The sequence below is a fragment of the Strix aluco genome, chromosome 9 (assembly GCF_031877795.1).
Source record: "Strix aluco isolate bStrAlu1 chromosome 9, bStrAlu1.hap1, whole genome shotgun sequence".
Lineage (NCBI taxonomy): Eukaryota > Metazoa > Chordata > Aves > Strigiformes > Strigidae > Strix > Strix aluco.
In genome coordinates this window covers 3,263,052-3,286,267 of record NC_133939.1, presented here as the reverse complement: position 1 = coordinate 3,286,267, position 23,216 = coordinate 3,263,052, and the positions used below count along the sequence as shown (strand labels likewise).

Below are 23,216 nucleotides of genomic sequence, written 5' to 3'. Positions count from 1 at the left end.
GTGCTGCAGGGGTCAATTGGGGCTCTCCTGTGCAGCATGGGGAACAGCGTGGGTCTGCACTCAGGGCTGGAGGGAAGGGATGGGCCAGCAAGGATGGGTCAGGAAGCAGGAGAAAGGGAAGTTACCAACCCACCAGCCCTCATAAAGGGTGTCCTGGGGTGCCCTGGGGGTGTCCAGCTTCAGGGGGGGATGATCTTTCCTCCTTCAAAGCGGTGCCACCTCCCACTGTTTCCCAGTCCCACCTGGACCTGCTTCTCCCCAGCAGCTGGAGAAAAAGTTTAGAGAAGAGTGTCACAGGCAGGAAAGGAGAGAAAAATAGCTGTGGGTCTTTGAGCACCAAGGGGACAGAAATGGAGGTGAGTACAAAATTTCAAAGCCAGCCTGTGCCCCTCGGTCACGGCCAGCACTGGGTGGGCTGAGGAGGGGAGACAGACGCCTGCCCAGCGGTCTCCACTTCCAGAAGTCTTTGCACACTCACCGGATTATAGATGATGGAGGAGAGGAACGCCTTATACCAATTAATTCCCAAAGTGTAATTAACGTCTGGGCCAGCTCTGTGTGATCCCCAGCTGCTAATGAAGCATGGCACCGCTTTAATTCCTGCTACGCTGCACCATCTTCTTATTAAATCCAGGAGTAAGTTCCATCACATTTCCCTTAGAGGGAAAAAGGAAAGAGAGAGAAATGGAGCAGGATTTGTCTCAATGAAATATGATAGATTAGAGTTTGCTGGATAAAGAAAGTAGGAGTGGGGGGAGGGCACGAAATGTGAAATTTCGTAGGTGTGTGCGTGAGCACGGGCATCTGTATATTCTCTCTCGCAATGACCTCCTTACACCCCATCCATCAGCCTGGGGTTGGCTTATTCTAACTAGCAGAGTCTTTTCTCGTGTCTAACAGGCCCATCAGACACAATCTGCATGCCAATTACCAGAGCAGACCCCCTGATACTGAAAAATGGAAATTAGCTGTCAAGCAAAAAACGGCATCAGCAGGCTGGGTTTGGATTGCCTGCGCTCCCCGCTCGCTCGCGCCGCCGCTCATATCCATATGCACTCTGCTCCGCGTGCAGCCGTGACAAGGGAGCCCCCGATGGAAAAAGTAATCTAGAATAATAATAAAATAAAAAATAATAAAAACACCCCCCCACACCCAACTAGCATATTTTATTGTTATTCGTATTGGTTGCCAACATTCAGGGCACAATGAAAAATTCACCAGAGGGCAAGAGCCAGCCAGAGGAGGAGGGGGGAAAAGAGTTTGGATAATTGCGTTTTCGCGGTGGGTAGATCAAGCGATGTAAGGGAAGGACGCAGGGAGGAAATGTTAGTGTAAGGGCAAACCAGAACCAGGTCTGGTTCCTCTGATGCTCCGGGGCGGACATACACCAGCAGCCACGGGGCTGTACCACCCTAAACCTGCCCACTGCAGCTCCGGCACCTGCTGCAGGGTGGGACAAGTCCCACTGCAGGGGATGTAGGATGAGGAAGCTGCCCAGGCAGACATTCCCCAGAATCAGGGTGGGAGATGGTTGAAATGCACTGGCCAGAGTACAGCTACCTGCAGATTTTTCCTTCCAAAATGGGGATGGCAACAGGCTCCCTGCAAGAAACGGTGGCCAGGCCATGCTTGAGCTGTTGCCTTGCACAGGCAGGAGCCGGTGGCCTCGGAGGCACTTGGAGAGCTTTTGCCATGAGTCAGGGGGAAAAAGGGAGCTGGAGCTGGGTGCTGGCAAGGCTGGTTGGTCCTGGAGAAATATTTTGGGGAAAAACACACCAAGACCCAATCGTAATGCCGAATCATCTGCATCCTGCTGACCCGTGGTGGAGAGGTGATGGAGGAGAAAGGCGAGGTGGGTCAGGAAGATGCATCACCCTTTGCAGCAAAGGACTGAAACAGGGCAGGGGGCTAAGGCTGGGGAGGATGAACTGCAGGGTCACAGCAGGAAGAGGGGGAGGAGGAGGAGGAAGGCAACTCTCTTCAGCCCACCTTTGTGCTAAGGGGAGCCCGTGGGGCCAGAGCTGCCCCTCTCAGCAGCCCCTTCCCACTCCTCGCCGGTGACTGTGTTCCCAGGGGGTCACAGCACCGTGGCTTGACAAGCATCACTTAACCTGCCTCCCTGCTCCGTAATAACCTCATATATCAACCGGAAAGAGACCGCAGAGCATGGCTAGAAGGGCTCTGCTTCTACATCCAGTGTCATTATCCCAAGGCCCCTCAGCTCGATACACAAACAGACTGCGGGTCCCCGGGGTGCTGGGAGGGGAGTGCCCTGCGCAGCAGACATCAGTTATTCCTGCACGGGAGGCTGTGCATGGGCACGTGGCCATGGCGTGGGCTCAGCCTGACATCTAGCAGCACTGGGCAAAATGGGGTGCTCCAGCTGGTGGCAAACTGGGCTGACTGGGAGCCTGACAGCCTCCTCTGCTCCCAGCACGTCTCAGGTACCCAGGGACCTCTTCCTGCCCTTCAAGATCATTCAGCAGTAACCTCCCATCTCAGGGCAGCTTTCAGAGGCACTGACCATCTCTGTCCACGTCCAGCCTCTTCCTCCCCTTCCAGCTGCCCAGCTTGGTGTGGTCTTTAGCCCCTTTTTAAGCAACCAGACCTCTTGTCTCACACCTACAGAGGGCATCCTGTACCTGGCACACTGGGCTGCTGAGGGCCCCAGCATCCCCCATGGAGACTGCAGCCATAACCCTCCTGCCTGCTCTGGGATCTCTGCCTCTCATCTCCACTTTCCCCCCAGTCCTGTTGCCCTGCGCATCATGAGAGGAAGATGCTCCTCCAGCAGCGGGATGTCTGCTGCCTGCTCAGGCTCCCTGGGGTGTTGTGTTGAGCGTGGCATGGAGGCAAACCTCATCCCTTCTCCCCAAACACCACAGAGCAGCAACACAGCAAGCAGGGACTCCCCAGGGCCACGATGGACTGAGCCACCCACAGCTAGCACCAAAAACTGGAGTCCCAGGGACGAGTTGTCCCACTGCTCCACTGGACTGGCCAAATGCCGGAGCACAAGCTCCAGAGAGGAGCAAGTGGGATGGAAGGGAGGGGATGGGGCCAACCTGGAGGACAGCAGAGATGGCAGCAACTGGGGCTGGTGGAGGGTGTTTTGCTTAGAGAAGGCTCAGCTCCACACCCATTCCCCTGTGGCAGGATAACTCGCACGCAGACTCTGGGAATAAACAGGACAGGTTGAGCTGAACGACTCAGTTGCTTTTATTGACGGCTTCCAGCAGCCCAGTCAACGGGCTGCCTCACTCAGCAATGCTGCGGAAGGACTGGACAGCGGGGCTTGCCGCTCCCCATTCCACGGGTTTGCGGTACTCCCCCTTGGGCAGCAGGTACTGCCTGCCCCGGTAGTTGGGATGCTCATAGAAAACCCAGACGCCCTCCAGCACTCTGCAGGCATGGACCTCGCGCATGTGCCACTCCTCCATGACAGAAGGGCAGTCTTCAGTGGCTTCGAACATCTGACCGCCAAAATCTCCCTTCTCAAATACCTGGATGTGGCTCCGGCCTCCACTCGGCTAGAAAAAGGGGAGAGAAAATAGCAGAGCACCGGAGGGAGACACCGACACATCCCCAGCTCCAACAGTCGCCAGTGGATGGGAGCAGAGCTGAAGCACAGTCAGACTCCCATCGGGTACAAACTACCCCCCAGCACACCAGGACAGGGCTGAACAGCTCACATCAGCCCCAAGAGCACAGCAGGGAGGCAGCCGGGATAACTCTTGACCCAGCATCACCCGCAAAGAGGGTACAAAAACACCGAGCTGGAGCAGAGCAGTTTCAGCTCAAACCCCCACCGCAGCCCCAGTTTCGCAGGCTGCAGGGAGGGATGAGACCACATCAGCAAGAGCCAGGCTCTCTATCCCAGGCAGCCTGCCCATCCCGCTGCTGGCCTGAACCCTTCAGCCACTCCACGTGAGCATCAGAAGGAGAGATGAACCCCCTCCACTCCCCGCTCCTCCGGGCAACAAGGAGTTTAATGAGCTGGTGACCCCAGCTGGGTTGTATTACAGGCGAACACAGCGTGGGTATTTTCCACTGTGATTTGAAGCGCTGCGTTGCCCGAAGGCACTGCGGCAGTTTTAATCTGCAGCTGCCTGGACACCGTCTTCCTCCGCCTCCCCCGTCTGCCCCAGCCTGCTCTCGTTGCCAGCCCCAGCTGAGCTCTGCGGGGTCTCTGCAGTTTCTCCGGGGCACTCGGACCTTCTGCCTGCAAGGGATGGGTCCTGTGCAACCTCCCCAGGTGCAGGAGGGGAAGCCCAGCACCAGGTGAACCTGCAGGATAAGGCCTCCACATTTCATCCTGATGGAGGAAGCTGTGTTGCTGTTACACCTCCCCGTGTGTTTCGGCTCCATCTCTTATGCCAGATCAGCGCTCTGAACTGGCTGGAAACTCTCCCTGCCTTGTGCAAAGGGATTTAGACCTAGCTCAAACCCAGAACAGGCTCAAAGTGGCCTTAGACCTCCAGACATAGAAGCAAAAGCCCTTCTCAGCTGTGAGACCTGCCTCACGCAATGGGAATCCACGGCTGTGCTATTCAAGCCAGCGATGCACAGGTCCCCACCAGTGTCTGCCACACTGCTGGCAAAAACACATCTCAACCCCAGTACACACCCCATCCACACTCCCATACCCGCCAGTTTTAAAGGGTGCTTCTCCCCACAGGCTTCCCAAAGGGATCGTTCCCTCTGTCCCTTTCTCCCCCCAGCACTTCCACAGGGTGTAAACGTTGCTCGCTATCAACCTACACTTCCCCCATCTTCTTCAGGACAGGCACTGCTGGAGGCTGCGGAAGCTTCTCCCCATCCTCAGTTAGGAGGGGATCAGCACAGCATCTATGCTGCAGCGGGGAGACATGCATCCCCCTGTGCTCCCCTAACACCAGGAGACACCAGGCTGCTCCAAGCATGCCCAAGGAGGGCTTCGGGCATCCTTCCCTCTCCTGGTCACTCCAGACCTGCTCCTGAGGCTGCTCTCCCCATGCCCAGAGGGGCTTGGTGATACTGAGATTCAGTTCCCCGTATCAGAAGGGAGCCCTGGCTTGCCAGAGAGGCAAACAAACTGCCCCTTATGAGTGCTCCTGCAAAATCTACATCCCACTGATACAAACCTTGTGCCCACCATCAGATTTGGATCAGTTGGCAGCACACCAGGGGGTAAGGCAAGAGGCAAACCTCAGAGCAACCTGCCCAGACGCTGAAGTCCCTAGAGGAACATGCAGATACAACTACGCTGCGGTCCCTATGGAAACTCACCTATAAAGCACTCAAAAGGATCTGCTTTTTCCCACTGCAGTCAAGAGTGGAAGAGATTTACCTTCTCCACTCACCAAACACCTTGCCATTCCCAGAGCAGGGCTTCAGGAGCAAAGCCCCTATAGCCATCCTCTCCAAGGGAGCTCCTGCAGGTCTCCAGGAAGATGGGGGCCACCCACAAGCGTGCTGAAACCCTTTAATGATAGGTGTGTAAATTAAAGTGTCCCTTGGGAAGAGGTCACACTTACTATCTGGATGGCTTTGCAGGAGCCAAGGCGGTCGTTGAGGCCCATCCAGTGGTGGTAGTCAGGATACTCCCCGTGTGTCAGAACATACATGTTCCCGGAGAAGTTGGGCCTCTCATAGGCCACCCAGGTGCCCCCATCCACACGGATGGAGTTGCAGCGGCTCAGGTAGGTGTGAAAATCAGGGCAGTCGCTGTCGCACTCGTAGGAACGACCTAGGAAATTCTTGTCTTCATAGAAGGTGACCTGAAACACAAGCAGAGGAAGGAAAGCAGGGAGGTTCCTCATCACTCAGCGTGTGCACATGCCTGCATCCGTATTCTAGCCGCATCATGGCATGAAATATCTGAAAACAGAGCCCTCGAGATGTCAAAAAAAAGTCATCAAGCCCAACCACTGAGCGGGATCAACTGCATCCCAACAAACCCTGGCAGCCAATTGACCAGTCTGGCCCCAACAACTCCAGCTGCCACCATTTTCTTGCCCTTCCCAGCACCTAGTTCTGTCCCAATCCAACCCAAAGCTCCCTTGGTGAAGTCCCGCTCCTCTTTGCAGGAGAACACTATTAAAACATTTCCCTCCCACCTTCTCTAGATCAGTAGTTACTAAATTATGACCAAGGGAGCCATAAATAGTCAACGGACAGTACTAAGCAGCATTTCATTTATGTCGGCTTACCGAGTGTTTGCGGTTAGACCTTTACTGATAAGGGCAGGGTGAGGTCTCTTTCCTCTTGGGTCATGTTTTCTAGCCCTGCGATCGTTCTCCTTGTTCCTACTCTAACGGTCCACAGCTCACTTTTGAAAAAGTCAATGCCAAAATCTGGACATCACACAAGCTTTACCAGTGCCAAGAAAAACTAAAGGAGCACTCCACGTACGTGGTGGATAGCACAGTTCTTCAGACATCCGAGGACTGCGGTTGCAGTTGGCTTCCTTCTGCTTTGGTTGCTGCAACTTTGTGATACGATCCATCACCACATTTCTTTCCCAAGAGCCGCTCCACAGCCAGGCAGCTGACTGCAAAGCACTTTGCTTAGCTATGCTTTTTCCCTACTTGATCACAACCTGTTTCAAAATCATCTCGAGAGCTGGTGAGCAAATCCCATTCCTCTTGCCTGAGGTATCACCCATCCAGCCAGCCCTGGAGAGGCAACATGTGCTTTCTTCAGAAAGCCCGTCATGGAAATATTGCCAAGCCCCAGACCCAGACTAGTCCTTTGTACAGCCCCATTTTTATATCCTTCCAGATGACAATTATTCATCAAGAGCTGCTCTTTGCAATACGGGTTTCCAAACCATCATGTCTATTTTGACTATATCCCTTGCTCGCTTATGATGCTGTTATGCCAGACCACACCAAAAATTACATTAGTTTGACACAAATCGGTCTCAGTAGATCACTTTCAGCTGCACCCAACCACCAGCCTATCTTCCACCCTAACAGGAGTTTGATTACTTACTCCAGTGTCTTCCAGAGCCTTGCGTTGAATCAACTGATGTGCCAGTTGGTTGATCCAATGCTGTACATACTCAAGACAACATTTCACCTTTTCCAGCCTTCCAGTATGGCACCAGCCCCATACATGCTGCCGAGTTATTTGGTAGCATCTGAGATTGCCTCAGCCAATTCCCCCAGATGCTCTGGAGATAATTTTTCTGGCCACAGTGATTTGAACATCTAACACGCAGTACTCCGTAATCCATATTTTCCATAGTTCTTCCATAGCTTGAGTAATAACATACACGATCCCCTTTTGCTCCTAGCTGGTTGTACTTCACCTATGGTGCTTTGCCTACTGGTACCAGTCTCACATCACTGCTGTTAAAATACGGTTCATTGTCACAGTTTCAATCCAGGAGATAGACTCAAATCTAGGACAACCCGCTCACTATATTTTTTTTCATTCACTTTGTGTTAAAAAATAAGTTAGCCACAGTTTTCCTAGAGCTGGTTGGTCAGTATGTCCCACCAACCTGACCAAGTATCTGCGGAGTCGGACTAATTATGCCAAAGGATTTATGTCCTTGGTCTTGTGGCCTGTTAGTAGACCTTTATTAGGATAATGTTATTTCACTCAGATTTTCCTCTGACTTTCAAGAGACTGGTCTCCCATTACGAAGCAGTCAGAACATACAAAACAACCTCTCCCCACGTCTCTCTCTCCTGAGCAAGCTCTTCCCAGCTTCAGTGCAATGGAGAGTTGGGAGATCTCTACCATCTTTCCAGCAAGTGAATAAAGGTTGTAAAAGGTGTGCACCAAAACGACCAATTTTTGGTTTCCCACACTGCTACTATTGGGTAGTTAACCATGTTGGTCAGCCCTTGCCAGCCACAATCCTGCTGTTGTTTTACAGATCCTGCTTCTGGATCTTTGTCCCTAGAGGCATCACCTGAAAACTCTGCCAGCCTGACCCTAGAGGCAACAATGAAAGCCCTGCTCACTGAGGTTTGGCAGTCACTCCGCACCAGCAATCCTCTTCTTGAAGCCAGTGGTCAAGGAAGCCACAGCATCCCTGTAATACCCTTTGCAGCTCAGCCATCGCCTTCCACTGGGACAGCTGATGAGCTCTCCCTCTCTTCAACCTCACTCCCCAGGCTCTGCAGCCCCTTCTGATCTGCAGTCCCGCTCCTGTCCAGTCGATAGTGAACTCTACCCAATGCCTGTAAGACCACAGGTCTGGTCTCTGTGCAGGCAGCACCCCACCCAGGCAGAGGGATGCCTCCTCCTGCCTCACAGCAGGATGGCTGGCACTGGGAAAGGAGTGGGTGTCCATCACCTCTGCTCCTGGCTCCGCATGAGCTGCTGGGATTTTGTGGCTGGCATTCAGCAGAACCAGCTTCTCTTGTGACGCCTTATCACAGCAACTGTGCACGAAGTCGGTTAAGTTGGCCTTTAATTTTGTAACAGAAGAGAAAAGCTCATTAGATGTTCCTTCCTCACCCAGCCTAACACAACTGAACTGCAATTTGGCAAAGCTACCTGGTGTTCCTAGGAGGGTATTTTCCCTGTACTTATAAAGCCACAAAGCCAAAGAAATCCGAGAGCACATTAAGGGTATGGCCATGCCCACAGAACAGTGACCAACCAAAAGTGTTGTTCATTGTTTTATTCTTAGACCGTTTATAGGGAGACTCAAGGAGAGGGTTCCTGTCCACCCATTCTCCACCCCAGCCCTTTGCACAATTCATTTCAGACCTTCACACTCAGCGCTTCTCAGCTTTCCTCCAATGATTTGGGCACAGACCAGACTGATGTTTTTGCACCCACAGGATAATGACAGGTGAATTACGGATTCCTGTTCCAAATTCATCGGTTTGTTTCAGTCACATCTCACTCCAACACAAATCGCCTTCCTTCGGTAAAGCCATCAAGTTGCTCTGCTTGCAGCACTAACCCTCGCTCACTGCCCAAGCTTTGCTTTTTTGGGGCTTACCTGGCAGATAATATTTGCCATAGCAGATCTTCCTTACAGGACTATAAAACTCTTACTCCCTTGGCCACCTCATAGCAGTTGTTACATTTCTTCCCAACAGCAGCTCTGTTAGAAGGAAACTCGTAAACACTAACTAGTAGTGCCCACTGCCTTCTAAAGCAGCATGGGGGCAGTGACCCCTCCCTAGGGCAGACCGCTCACTTAGGTTGTGAAAAATAGTGCTTAATTCACTCCCTCACCCTTTTCTTCTCCCTGGAATGTGCTAGACAAGAGCGTGGCATGGAGAAAAGAGGAGATTCCCACTCTTTCACTGACTTAACTCCTCTGGACATTTTGCTGTACCACAGCAGCACATCATCAACGAATTCCCTGTAGCAAGCTCACAGGGGACACGGCTCTCAGCAAGGGTAACGGCAGCACGTATTTAAGTCTCTTTAAGCGGACAGGAGACTCGAGCGTGACTCAGTTACATTTCCCCAGCACCTTCTTTATGCACGGGTACATAAAGACTGTACCACTGCTATCTGACAGCCACCAAGTTAGAAGGAAGCAGCGCCCCGTGTTCAGTTCCTAAAGACTGCTCAGAAATAGTCAAATCACTTCAAGCAAAGATCACAGGACAAAAGGTGTGGAGAAGCAGAGACTGAATCTAGATCTTCCATAGCATCGGCCAGTGCCTACCAAACCACTCTGCTTCTGAGCCCTCTGCCCCCTCAGGTCTTACAGTCTCCACGGGTTAAAAGGAACGTAACGCAAAAGCAAAACTCCTACAATGGAAAGACCTGCATCTGTCCACCACCTCTTAACAGTTGCTTAACATTTCACCGAGGAAGCTGGCTGCTACCCCAAAGTTCTTGCCCTCCTTTCCCCGCTGTTTATCCCTGCCCACTCCCAACCCTGCACCAAGCTCTGTGTGACCAGTCAGCTGGGCTCTGCTCACTTCAAGACAGAAGAACGCAGCGTTAGAGCTGGATCCCCACCCGATGCACGTCACTCTAGCTGAAGTTGAGCTTTCTGATCTACCTCCATCTCCAGTTTAAATTCACCTCTGCCGAGTCCACCAAATCCCAAGGCCGGTTCGCATCCCTCGGGGAATGCTATTGCCTTTGGTGCTAGGGTCATCATTCAGGCGTCTTTCTGTCGCAGCACACCCTTTGTTCCACCACGGAAGGGGGATGTGGCAGCTGCCACTGGTGTTGGGACTCAGGTCCTCCCAAGGAAGCCTTCCACGAGTCTCTGCTCTGCAAATGCAACTCATCACGTTTGCTGCTGGCACAGCAGCCTCCGCCGCCAATCTACAAGGCATCAGGTCCTGGTGCATCTTAAAATATCCCCTCACCAGTCACTGTGTCCGACTCGATCCTCTCGCAGAGCCACACCTAGAGTAACAGCCAAGATCTGGGAAAAGACTAGGGAGGGCTCCAGCCTCCCTCCATTTGAGCTGGGATTTGAAGCATCTCCTCTTGTCGACAGAGGGGGACTGACAGAGGGGTAGGCTGTCAGCAGAACAAAGATACCGAAATTTCTCCACAACTTACCCCTGATCAATTCTGTACTCCTAGCCACAGTCATGTATAGGCTGCAAATAAACCTACCTTGGTTCCAGCTCTGGACATTTTCTGTTCCAACCAAGCTCCCCAGTGCTGGAGGAACGTCAGAAGCTGTTACAAACAGTCAGGATCTGAGGCACCCTTTTTATAATGGGCTTGTTTTAAACCAGACAGCCGCTTTGTCATGAGAATAGGATCCAAAAATTGAGTCAGTGATTCTGAGGCTATAGCCGATTTCCAGAAAAGCAAACAGGATTATGGAATAAAGGAAGGCTTCGCCATCCTCCCTTTGTTACCATTTGCTGAGTCAGAACACCAAAACTCTGCCAAACACACTCAAAACACGCAGCCCCCTGCCAAGTCCTGGAAGACGGGGGGCAATTTGGCTGCTCTCTCCCTTTCAAGCATGTTAAACAAGAAGGCATCCTTGTCAGCTCTAAAAGGCCCACCCCCACGTGTAAGGAAGAAACACAATATTTATCAGAGAACATTCCCACGCAGCGAAGGATGCAGCTAGGAAATGGTCAACATGTGCTCAGGGCAGACACCACAGGCTTGCAAAGACCAGCCACTGCGTGGGGGCTCTGCTTCAAAAGCTCATGATGGAAACATCTGTGCAGCAAAGAGGCTGCATATTTTTACAGCACACCCTCAGCTTGAGCTGTATTGCTCCAAATGGTGCCTGACATAGAGGCAAAGAAGTATGTCTGGCCACACACCCCCAAAGAGAGTGATTTCACACATCAGAGAGTAAAGAATGATGCCCAGGTTTCTGACCATATCTGCTAGTGTCACAAATTCAACTCAAAACTCCTACACCACTGTCTGAGGTTTGAGCAAAAGTTTTTCTTTTAGCCACACTCTGGCCCACTGAGCAGGGAGGGCGAGGATTGCTGGCTTATGTACATCCACACCCCCCGCCAGTGCATTATGAAAAAACACCTCTGCAGCTATTCACTGCACCAGCCCAAAGGCTTAGCGAAACAAAGGGAAACGAATTTGGCACAGCGGCGCCTGAAACACACAGACCCTATTTCAAATCTGTCAGGACAAGCAGTCTCGCAACAGCAGCTCTGCATGCCACCATGTACACTGCCACAGTCCTGCTAAATGCAGTCTGATATGACAGCCCGAGACAAGACATGATCAGCAGCATCTCATCCTCTTCCCGTTTTACGTTCTTGAATTGCCTAGTGGTGTTGCTTACAGCTCTTACTCTTAGAAAGCTGTGAGGCCAATTAGATTTTTTTTTTTTTAATTCAAATGCCATCTTATAAAGATCAAAGTTCAACCACAATCCAGGTCCTATCAAAAGGCAATCCGGTAGGTTCACTATCACAGAATGATCTCGGTTGGAAAAGTCCTTGAAGCTCCTCCAGTCCAACCATGAACCTCACACTGACCATTCCCAACTCCACCAGATCCCTCAGCACTGGGTCAACCCAACTCTTCAACCCCTCCAGGGATGGGGACTCCCCCCCTGCCCTGGGCAGCCCATTCCAACGCCCAACAACCCCTTCTGCAAAGAAATCCTTCCTAAGAGCCAGTCTGACCCTGCCCTGGCGCAGCTTGAGGCCATTCCCTCTTGTCCTGCCGCTGGTTCCTTGGCTCAAGAGACTCATCCCCCCTCTCTGCACCCTCCTTTCAGGGAGTTGTAGAGGGCCATGAGGTCTCCCCTCAGCCTCCTCTTCTCCAGACTAAACCCCCCCAGTTCCCTCAGCCGCTCCCCATCAGACCTGTGCTCCAGACCCTGCACCAGCTCCGTTGCCCTTCTCTGGACACGCTCGAGTCATTCAATGGCCTTTTTGGAGTGAGGGGCCCAAAACTGAACCCACTCATCGAGGTGCGGCCTCACCAGTGCCGAGTACAGGGGTAAGATCCCTTCCCTGTCCCTGCTGGCCACGCTGGTGCTGATACAAGCCAGGATGCCATTGGCCTTCTTGGCCACCTGGGCACACTGCTGGCTCCTGTTCAGCCAGCTGGCAATCAACCCCCCCAGGTCCCTCTCTGACTGGCAGCTCTCCAGCCTTAGTTGAGATGTCCACTAGGACATCTCAAAGCTCCACTGTGGTCACTTTGCACATGTCTCCTTTAAAAGTCAGTTAAATATAATAAACTCACCTTGCATTGCATCACCTGCCTCCCCAGGAGCCAGGAGAGACCCCTTCAGGAAAATTCTAGCATCACAACAGCTGTGTGCACCAGAGCACTGAATGCCCTGCCTTCCCCTTCAGAAGGCTGCTGCCTGCGGTCAGCCATGCAAGGCCTTTGTCTGTTTTGCTTAGCTTATTTAGGTGCTCAGCTACAAGCACATCTCCCCAAGGCAGGTTCCACTAGCACATGAGAATGGTACTCACTCAAGTTGATACTCTTTACAAGAAATATTAAAGGTATGAAGCAGTGTTTGCATCAAAGTGCTGTGCTGGGGAAGCCTTCAAAACCTGCAACTCCATGGCTGTTAATAAATTAGCACTTTTCTCTAGCTGACTAGTTTATATGTCATCAAGCAGTAAAGATGTGTCCCCCTAACACCCACTGTACAGGTAAAACCCTTTCCCTAGGACATGTACCAGGCTTATCTGAGAACTCTGTTTTATTGACATTCGTCAAAACAATGCAAACATGTAAGAAAGTTAATTCCATGAAATCACATTGTTTAAGTGCTATCTTCATATAAAAAAAAAAAAAAATCCATTGAATTTCATTCATTAAAAAAATCAAACATTTCTTTTTCACATTTATAAAAACAGTGCAGCTGGCTCGTACCATGAAGATGCAGGCGATGGGCAGGGGCCTGTGCCCAGCTCTGCACCAGGAAGGGCTCATTGCTGGGCACTTGCTCACCACGGACACTAACCATGATGACAGCCTCCCCGCTAAAGGATCTGCAACAAGGCATACTTCATCATCCTCTAGCGACACGCACTTTCTCAGTTACCAACAGAACAGTTACAACACATTCCTGGGAAAGCGGTAGTGATAAAAAAATCCTACGCCAGGCAGACAGTCCAATCCACACCAAGGCTGGGCATCAGATCCACATCAAGTGCCTTGAGTCAGGATGGCTGCAGAGTCTTAATGAGAACTGTTTTCATGTATCGCTGCCTGTTCCCAGAACTCTGTAACAAAACAAGAGGAGCAAATTTTACTCCCAACGCTAGCAAAGAAAAAGCAACTCAAAGACTAAAGAAAAGGAAAAAAACCCCAACTTTCTAATGGTCTGAAACAAGCAATGGCAGAAAAGCATGATAAGGGCTTGTCTCTGGCTCCTAAACCACTTCTACTTGGGAAGAGAAAGACACTACAAAGCAAGAATTATTTGAAGTCTCACTCGATTCTCTTAAGCAAAAAGTGAGACAGGTAAGTACAGACATTAATACACACAGTCTCTTTGAAAGAGCAGCTATTAAACTAAGTTTTTACATCAGATTATGTACAATATGCCTATCTGCCTTTACAGAGGCACACATATGTCCCCAACAAATCAGAACACCTGCAGAGAACAAGAGAGGTGCTGAGTACACTGGGAACAGATTCAAACTGAAAACAGGTTTTGTCTGCAAAATAAGAACTAAAACCAAATGGGAGAATGTCCACTGAACAGCCTCCTACTACCTCCACCTCTGCCTAGGCTGTGCACACAAACATGGGGCAATTCTTCTAGATAGAGAAGAACCAAGAGAAACAGGCCCTCTACTCACCCTTCCTTTCTTTTTGCTGTACAGGAACACGATGCTATCCTGCTGCCTGCTTGGAGCCTGCTGCGGGAGGAACGAGGCTATCCAGCTGCTGACGGTTCCCTGTCTGAACCAGCCATTCATAGAATTTGTTTTCTACCAGTATCTGGAACTGTTTCCTCTGATCCCTGAAACCAAAAGAAAACCAGCAGGGAAGTATGTAAAGGTCACATTTATTTATAGTATTATCACAGAATCATAGAATGGTTTGGGTCAAAAGGGACCTTAAAGACCGTCCAGTCCCAATCCCCTGCCATGGGCAGGGACACCTTCCACTAGCCCAGGTTGCCAAAAGCCCCGTCCAACCTGGCCTTGAACCCTTCCAGGGAGGGGGCAGCCACAGCTTCTCTGGGCAACCTGTGCCAGGGCCTCACCACCCCCACAGTAGAGAACTTCTTCCTTATACCTAGTCTAAATCTGCCCTCTTTCAGTTTAAAACTTACCCCTCGTCCTATCCCCACAATCCCTGATCAAGAGTCCCTCCCCCCTTTCCTGTAGCCCCTTTAAGTACTGGGAGGCCGCTATAAGGTCTCCCCGGAGCCTTCTCTTCTCCAGCTGAACACCCCCAACTCTCTCAGCCTGTCCTCACAGGGGAGGTGCTCCAGCCCCTGATCATCTTCGTGGCCTCCTCTGGACCCACTTGAGCAGGTCCGTGTCCTTCTGATGTTGGTGCCCCCAGAGCTGGACCCAGCACTGCAGGGGGGGGTCTCATGAGAGCGGAGCAGAGGGGGAGAATCCCCCCCCCTCGCCCTGCTGCCCACACTGCTCTGGATGCAGCCCAGCACACGGTTGGCTTTCTGGGCTGTGAGCACACATTGCTGGCTCACAGTCAGTTTTCCATCCACTAATACCCCCAAGTCCCTCTCCTTGGGGCTGCTCTCCATCCACTCCTCGCCCAGCCTGGATTTGTGCTTGGGATTGCCCCGACCCATGTGCAGGACCTTGCACTTGGCCTTGTTGAACTCCATGAGGTTTGCACAGGCCCACCTCTCCAGCCTGTCGAGGTCCCTCTGGATGGCACGTCCCTTCCCTCCAGTGTGTCGGCCACACCACACAGCTTGGTGTTGGTGTTGTCAGAAAACTTGCTGAAGGTGCCTCGATCCCACTGTCCATGTGACCCACAAAGATGTTAAACAGCGCCGGTCCCAACACCGACCCCTGAGGACACCACTCGTCACTGCTCTCCACTTGGACATCGAGCTGTTGACCACAGCTCTTTGAGTGCGACCATACAGCCAATTCCTTACCCGCCATCACATCCATGTCTCTCCAATTTAGAGACAAGGATGTCATGAGGGACAGTGTCAAATGCTTTGCACAAGTCCAGGCAGACGATGTCAGTAGCTCATATACTTCTAACCTCACCTTCACTACCAAAACAAGCCTCTATATATATCAGCTAAGAGCTGGGCTTGGTTCCAACTGTCTGTACCAGGAGGAGAAGGCTTTTACCAAGTGAATATGACTACAATGAACCCCAAAGGCAGAACTTGGTCAAGTTAGAGAAGTCATGCAAACTTCCCCATCAAACTAGCACAGCAACCCTGTGGGCTGCCCCTGCTTTACTCTTAGAGCACAGATTAAAAACTGTCTGAAAAGGGAGAAAAAGATTAGTAACCAGGGTTCAAGCATTAAAGACACAAAATTCTGTTCTGACAGCATCTGAGAGAGGATGGAGATGAGGAAAAATTGCACCAACACTCCTCAAACAATTCCCATTACTGCTAAATAACTTTTGGGGTGTTTTTGCTAAGACCAGCAATAACAGGGTGTACCACTTAGCTCAGGTGCTGTCTCGCACCAGCCAGAAGCCCAAGAGCAGCACAGGCTCATGGCAGTATTTCTCCAGAAGAGCATCCCAGCCATCTGGGATCAGCTCAGCTCCAGAATTTCTTAAGCCAAAGGTGGCATGGGTGTTGAGTAGCTCCTGCTGGAGTGTTTTTTTCCGATGAGCTTACATAATTCCTTTCTGAACCCACGTAAAACATGAACATTTTTGATATCCTGTGGAGATTTTATGTGGTTTTGCTTTGAACCCTTTCCTAATCTGATGTGCTGATCCCATCCTGTACTGGGAAAAGCAGCAAACCAGCCCTTTTCATTTTTGTACCACTCAGCTTCAGAGAGGCTCAGTGTACCCAGACCCTTTTTTTCAGTCAAAGGCTCTTTTTTGTACTATTGCTTCCATTTGAGACATTCCCCAGAAAGCAGGGTTCTAGGACAGAAACTAACCTAAATTCCTCCCAGTGAACGTGAACACAAAGGCAGTCACTTCTTTCTTTCCTCATGGTTTTATCTTCTACAAGTGCTTTTTATATACCTTGATCTGCTACTGACCCTGAAAGACTTTCTGTCTGATATGCTCAGAAAATGAATAAACAGGATTTTATGCTTTTGCAAGTTGTTCCTCAAGCTGTCTTACTGGTCCTGTCTTATGGGGGTTTTACTTTCAGCCTGGCAGGATTTACATTCTTTTTTTGCCCCACTTTCCTCATTCAGACAACTTCAACTACTTGAAAGATGTCTTCTTTTTCTTAACATTCTCTTTCACCTCCCCGTTCAAGCATGGCAGCTTTTTTCTTTCTACAAGTCTGATATCCTGTTTGCTCTAAGCTTCCTAGTTGTCTCCCTAGTTGTTTCCCTGACTGCAAGAGACAGAGACATTTTACAGTCAGCTGCCCAGTTTCTTTTCAGCAAGCTTCTAAACTTGGCACAGTTTTCCCCCTTTTATGAAATAAGCCACTCCAGTAGTGAGCTCTTGCCTCCTGTGACCGCTGTGGAGGATGTTAAATCTAAGCACATCATCCTTATTACCTCACATTTCTTTAACAGTAAGGTTTTGACAGGCCAGACACCTTCACAAAACCCTGGCGTGAGAAGCAGCAGCCCTGGGAGGACAATGGCTGGAGGGGGAAGAACCTTAGATGAGGCTGACAGACACAATGGATGACTAACACAAGGGCCAAAGTTGTAACTTTGCTTATAACAATTTAACTTCACAACTCTCTGCTGCCCTTGAAGACTCAGGGCCAAGAGTTTTGAATGTTTTTATACCTCTGTCACTACTACTGGGTCACTACTGCTCAGCCACCCTCCACCTGTAGGAAAATCCTGCCCCAGAATCCTTTCTCTCTCCCAGTCTAGAGCTCTTTCAAACTGCACGCTCCACACTCAGCACTGAGGCACCTGGATTTCAGGAAGGAACAAGGGAAGTGGAGGGAACTCCTCTGAAACAATGAACGATCAAATGGACTAGAAATCCTCAGCCTGGTATGATGGTAAGTGTTGACAGTTTGACCAGAGAGCAGGTTTTCATATTCTGTGTTCCCCACAGGTTAAACCCCTCCAAGATCACTGCTTATCAGCACCCAGTTACATGCCCGTTACAAGTCTTCAACTAAGCACAGAACAGAAAGAAAATCTATACAGCTTAAGTACAGCTTAGGGAACAAAACTTGTTTTCATCTCTTCAAGTCTTTACAATTGAATATCTGGGTTTCTATCCCCATTCTATATTTGCAAAGGAAGCTGAGTCCTTCAGGTCACTGCATCAAAACAGTTCACAAAACAATAAAAGCAGCTAAACTGAAGTAAGCAGAGATTTGTACCCTTGCCCAATCTGTCTGGCTGCAGAAGAAAGCACACTGACAAAGGAAGCAAGCTGAACTTTTTCAGAACTCCACAACAGGTGCTGAGAAAGCAAACAGACGTGCACCAGTACATGAGCTGGGCTAGGACAGGCCTAGCTAGTACAGTAAAAGCTGGGCAGAGGATTCAATGCGGTCTGATAAAGAGGACTTTAAAAGCTACTGTCCACGAGGTGATCCACTGTAACGGTCCACATGCACATTCTTAGCTCACCTCAACAACAGATGGGACAGTAATTTAAAGCTTCAATCTCAGTGTAAAGGTTGGGCTAAGAGTGACCACCAATCAGCTGCAGGCCAATAATTAGTTGAGCTGTTCAGGGTACGCACCCAAATCTCACCCACGGCAGCACACGACACTGGAAGCAGAACAGAGACAGCAGAGAGACAGTAGCCAGCATGAGTTAAGTCGTAAACTCTTACTGCCAGGGTGGAGCCCTCACCTCAGCCCTCAACAGTATCTAAACATGCTCTTCCTTGAGTCTCACAAGCTAGGAAAATGCAGTCATGACAAAGTACCTCCTTCAGAGTTAGGACTGCGAGCATTATTCTTCTCGTTATAATAATACCAAAGACCAGGATCCCAAGATTGCTAATTACTAATGCTCTGGAAATGGCATGCAACACACGGCTCATGCAAAACAACCCATTATTAAAACATTTGTGTTGAACCACATCAAATGAGTCTTCTGTTGGTGTGTCTGAGCTGAGCTGCAACGCAGCTCACAGGCTCCTGGTCGGATACAGCACTCACTTGGTCAGGCCTGCCTCCTTCACAGTTTTCTGCCAGATCTGTACCTTCCGCTCTCGCTGACTCAGCGCCTTCTGATAGGCATGGGGAAGCCCACCCGGCGTCTCCGTGGTGTCTCCTTCCATCTCGAAAGGAATCACGAAGGTGTAGAAGTCCAAGGGCGGCAGGAGGCGGAAGACACTCGTGTCACTGCTCTCCTTGCACACCAGCATGGGGCTGTCCCAGTAGTTTGGCAGAGTGGCCAAGCCCACCTGAGCCATGTGGTCTTCCAGCATCGGATAATGGGTGTGGAAAGGGGCAAAGCTGACTGCTTCGTTCCCCGAGAGGATGAGAGGCTGGGTAGGTGTGAGAATGTAAAAAGTGCAGCCAGCAGTGGAAGAAAGGGACAAACAATGGCAAACCACAATGACCTTGACGTTGTCACAGCTGTGGACGTGAACAGAGGCCTGCACCGGGCCAAGGACAAAAGTGCTATTCCGACACTTCTCAATGGTCACAGATCTGCAAAAGAACAAGACAGCGAGGACAGAGTGAGCAGGAAAGAGCAAAACCAGGACTTTTTCACTGCTTAGTCCATCTAACAAGAATTTACCGCTTGAACAAACCTGCTGAAAAGACATCTAGCTGTGTCCCAGGAGAACAAAAACTCACCGGAGAGGAGAGAGGAGATAAATGAAGGACTCATTGCAGCGATGAATTCTTACGTGAGCCCCCACCAGGGTGTCCGAGCTCTTGGCCAGCGTCTGCTTGTACACCTGGCTCATTATCACCATGGGGAACACCTCAGGCGCCACACGACTATTGCAGGCAATCTTTGCTCTCCTGGTTGTTCCTTCAACTGCAAAATAAAAGTTCACCAATGCATTTAAAATTGAAAAAAAAAAAAGCACAAAAAGGCTATAGGCGATTCCTACGTAGACATGATGGTTCACTGTCCACATCACTCAGCAATCCCTCAAGAAAATAATCAGCCCAAAACTTCAAGGATGGTACCATCAGACTGCATCACTTCATGCACCAGTCACACCATCCACCAGTGCCTACTAGGCAGGTCAGCAGTACGTAGCAGTCAGAAGAGCTCCAGAAGTCAGGGCACATTAAAAGATCAAAAACACTTCACAAGTATTCAGGGGCAGCCAAAGCCTTCCACAAGCTACAGACAACCCTGACTGAGGCATCTCCACTTACAGAAGTCTGTTCCCGAACACAAGACTTAGCTTGGCACAAAGATCCTCAGGGCAAGCTTTATGTTGAAAGCAGGAACTGTACATTTTAAGACAGTGAAATGCTCCCTCTACAGTACAATCCTTGTGTAACCTCACTGTACTACCTAACGTGCCACCGCTCTTACAGCTGTGCAGAGAAACAAAACATTAATCTAAATTTTTTTCTCCTAAGGTAGAAGGTGCCTTGGCTCCACTGCCATGTCCCCGCAGGCGAGAGATTCAAGACACGGAAACCTAGAGCAGTTCTCAGCTTTGCTACAAACACATCACATCATCTATTCTCTGTGCCCAGCTGCACTTGAATAACAAGGGTAGTAGTAGTCCTGACCTCACTCAGAGGGGCCTTTGACAATAAAGTCATTAATGTTTGCTCACAAAAGTGATTCAAGGACCAGGAAAATACACAGAGCTGTCACACAGCACCCTCTAGTCACCCAGACTCACCTCCAAGCTGTCACTTTCCCCACCTCCACTGACAGTAAGAGGAAAAGGAGGCAAGCCTCCACAGCACTGCCAGATCCCTGGTCACCTAGGGGAGCTGAGACTGAGAAGTTATTTCTAAAAATAAAGGCAAGGCCTATAACTACCTTGCTGTGCCCACGCAAGTTTCTTCCCAGACTTGAGGCAGGCAGTCATTCCGAAAGGGTTTGTTGTCAGGCAAGACCGCAGCCAGCTCTCTAGCTTGGGGAAAGAGAAGGCTCTGGAGACCTTTGAGTAGCCATTCTGTCCGTGACAGGGCTGCCAGAGGGCAAGCTCGTGCAGAGGACGGACTGTCCTGGATTTGTTCACAGTCCCTTCAATAAGAAAGCTGAGGGCACAGACAGCTTCGTAGGACACCAAGCTTCTGTGTGTGGGATGGGAGGAGGCAGTGAGCTGCTCCGGCTCCAACAGCAGTTCCAGCATATCCGAGAGGTGGCTCTGCACAAAGGCACGGTGGTCCTGATCGTTCCAGTTCTTGGCAGGCAGAAAAACACAGAAGAAGGAGGTGAGTTCTCACAGAGCTCACAAGCTCCACTGACATTGTACAATGCATCTTTGCCTACACTCATTCTAAAAGAGGGAAAGAAAGTCAAATGTAGTGATATCTCCTGCTCACTGCTTCTGCTGTTCTGCTCTTTCCAAACATTACTGTCTTGAAACCTCTCCCCAAAAATAAAAAAGGATTTTATTCTAACTCCAAGTACCAAATATTTAATTCTAGAAAGCAGAAACAGACTCTCCTACAGTCCTTCCCACACAAATTCAGGCAGCTGCTACTGGCAATGGAAGGTAGGAAACAAATCAATAACTGACAGTCAAGGTCTTGCAACCGCTCTATTGGAAAATCGCTGCCTCTGTTCCAGACCTTCAGATATGATTCAGTGCCGCCTTCCAAGGCGCTGCGGGGCAAAAAGCAGAGGGTCATTTCTTCACAGCAAGCGGGCCAATAAACCAAACAACCTTTGAAAGAATCATTAGTTCAAATTCTAAAGGGCTCCAGACCAAAAAAAAAAAAGCGCAAGACTAGAATTATGGCAGACCTTAATAAAGACAAGTTTTGCTGGCGTGTGAAGAGCAGAACAAGCAACACACAGCTGTGATTACATGTTGTCCTCATCATCCGTGAGGGCTGTAGCCAAAAGGGCTTAGCAAGCATCTGCACGCATCGTGTCCAGCAGCTGGAGATCCCTGCGCTGTCCCAGAGACCCTCCCGCATCATTTCAACGGGGGGCACAGTTCACGTCGGGCATCGCTCAAGCTGGGGGAATCTCACCCAATTGCATAGAGAAAAGTAACACCAGTGGAGACAGACCCAATCCCATCGGGACCAAAACCCTTGGGAGGGGTACAATAGCAGCCAAGACACACCTCCTTCCTGTCCAGAGTTTTACGTAATGGCTACAGTTAAAAGAAAACATCGGCTTTTAAATAACACTGGGTGCTCCACAACCACCCAAGTCACAGCCCTGTGTCAGTTCCTCTCATTTCTTTTTTCATTTGCTCAAATCTTTCAGTATAAAGTTACCCAGTTCCTGGTTTTAATTAGTTCAGCTTGTCCCAAGCTACATTTCGCTAGCTCACAGAGCTCACAGCATCACAGTCATGACAGAAATCCCCTGAGGTTTGCAGCTGGCCTTTATAATGACATTGCCAATCTGTAATTCACTCCCAAATACAGCACTGCCCACAAGCTGCACCTGATACATCCGACTCATTTCTCTCCTTTCAAAATACTTGATAGTATTTTAAAAGGAAACATTAGCATTTCCACACGGTTGATCTACAGCTGACCAACTGCCCTCTCTGAAATATAACTTAATGCTAAGGACCACCCTGGAATCCTAATACTCTACAGAGGATCATGAGAAAGCAGCCTCAACATAAGCTTCCCGTTTGACTAATATGAAAATCAAAGAGGCAGCTGCTTCTTAAAAGAATTGCCAAGACACTGAAAGAACTTGCACAGTTGGTCTCAGACTCTAGGAAATTCCCATAGACAACTTTTGCTGGTAAAACTGCAGAGAATACACCAACTTTGTTTCATTTACTATTGAGCAAAATATCTCCAATTTGACTGTAGCTTAGACTTTACCACAGGCCAGGTTACACCCTCCCAGGAACAAACCAGCCACTTTTTGATCCACCTCAAGGCAGGTCTTTGCTGTTTCCCACATGGCCACACAAGAACCCTACAGCCACAAATACCTTATTCTCGCTGGCAGATTTTCCAGTCAGGCTGGGAGACTTGGTCCTGGGGCTGGGCCACTCCTCCCCGATCAGAGACCTTCGCAGAGAAACCTTGTTCACCTGTTGGACGTACAGGAACAGCAGGAACTGCAGGGTGTCTACCGACAGCTAGCCAAGAGGGGAGAAAAAGAGGCGTTAGGATGGGCTGGGCTCCCCCCACGCCCGCCCGGCTCGGGATGCGGCTCCTGCCTTGCTCCGCTCCCGCTCCAGCTCGTCGGCGCTGGCGCAGGCCGCCTCGGCCTCGGCCCACTCGAGGCGGCGCGCCGGGTCCCGCCGGAGGAGGCTGTGGAAGAGCTCGAAGTAGAGCCAGGCCAGGCCGCGGCCCAGCTGCAGCTTCCCGCAGGCGATGTGCCGCCAGCGGGGCCACGACAGCCGCGGGAAGCAGCCCTCCGCCGCCCGCGCCCGGACGTAGGCCGCCATCTTCCGCAGGTAGTGGGGACCGAGGCGGGCGGGCGGCGGGACGGGCAGGACCCCCACCAGGAACGGCTCCGTCTTCACCCACAGCCGCACCGGGGCCGCCGCCTCCATGGCGACCGCGGCTGCCCGCTTCCGGTGCCCACCAAGGCGCCGCACAGAGCGGCAGCCCCGCGGACCAACGAGAGGGCCCTTCTCTCACACCGTGGAGGAC

At 50.6% G+C, this 23,216-nt stretch overlaps 2 protein-coding genes across 6 annotated transcripts; both read right to left on the bottom strand.

Annotated features, from left to right (window-relative positions):
• Positions 1-3,195: 3,195 nt before the first annotated feature.
• Positions 3,196-12,011, bottom strand: CRYGS (crystallin gamma S). The gene is made up of 2 exons (XM_074833447.1): positions 5,517-12,011; positions 3,196-3,530 (listed from the first exon to the last, which is right to left on the bottom strand). Exons 1-2 carry the CDS (start codon positions 5,799-5,801, stop codon positions 3,258-3,260), a joined length of 558 nt encoding a protein of 185 aa, XP_074689548.1. The 5' UTR covers positions 5,802-12,011; the 3' UTR covers positions 3,196-3,257.
• Positions 12,012-13,075: 1,064 nt separating this feature from the next.
• Positions 13,076-23,210, bottom strand: TBCCD1 (TBCC domain containing 1). Of its 5 annotated transcripts, none has more exons than XR_012624252.1 (7): positions 22,778-23,210; positions 22,547-22,696; positions 20,449-20,815; positions 19,287-19,473; positions 18,683-19,136; positions 14,202-14,365; positions 13,076-13,619 (listed from the first exon to the last, which is right to left on the bottom strand). XR_012624252.1 is itself a non-coding variant. In XM_074833443.1 (7 exons), the coding sequence occupies exons 1-6, from the start codon at positions 23,114-23,116 to the stop codon at positions 14,236-14,238; spliced, it is 1,671 nt and encodes a 556-aa protein (XP_074689544.1). In that variant the 5' UTR covers positions 23,117-23,209; the 3' UTR covers positions 13,076-13,619; positions 14,202-14,235. The 5 variants fall into 5 exon arrangements, 3 of the variants coding, with proteins under 3 accessions (XP_074689544.1, XP_074689545.1, XP_074689546.1); XM_074833443.1 differs by having other exon boundaries at positions 18,639-19,136; positions 22,778-23,209; XR_012624253.1 differs by lacking the exon at positions 13,076-13,619 and adding an exon at positions 18,099-18,243 and having other exon boundaries at positions 14,245-14,365.
• Between the last annotated feature and the right edge of the window lie 6 nt (positions 23,211-23,216).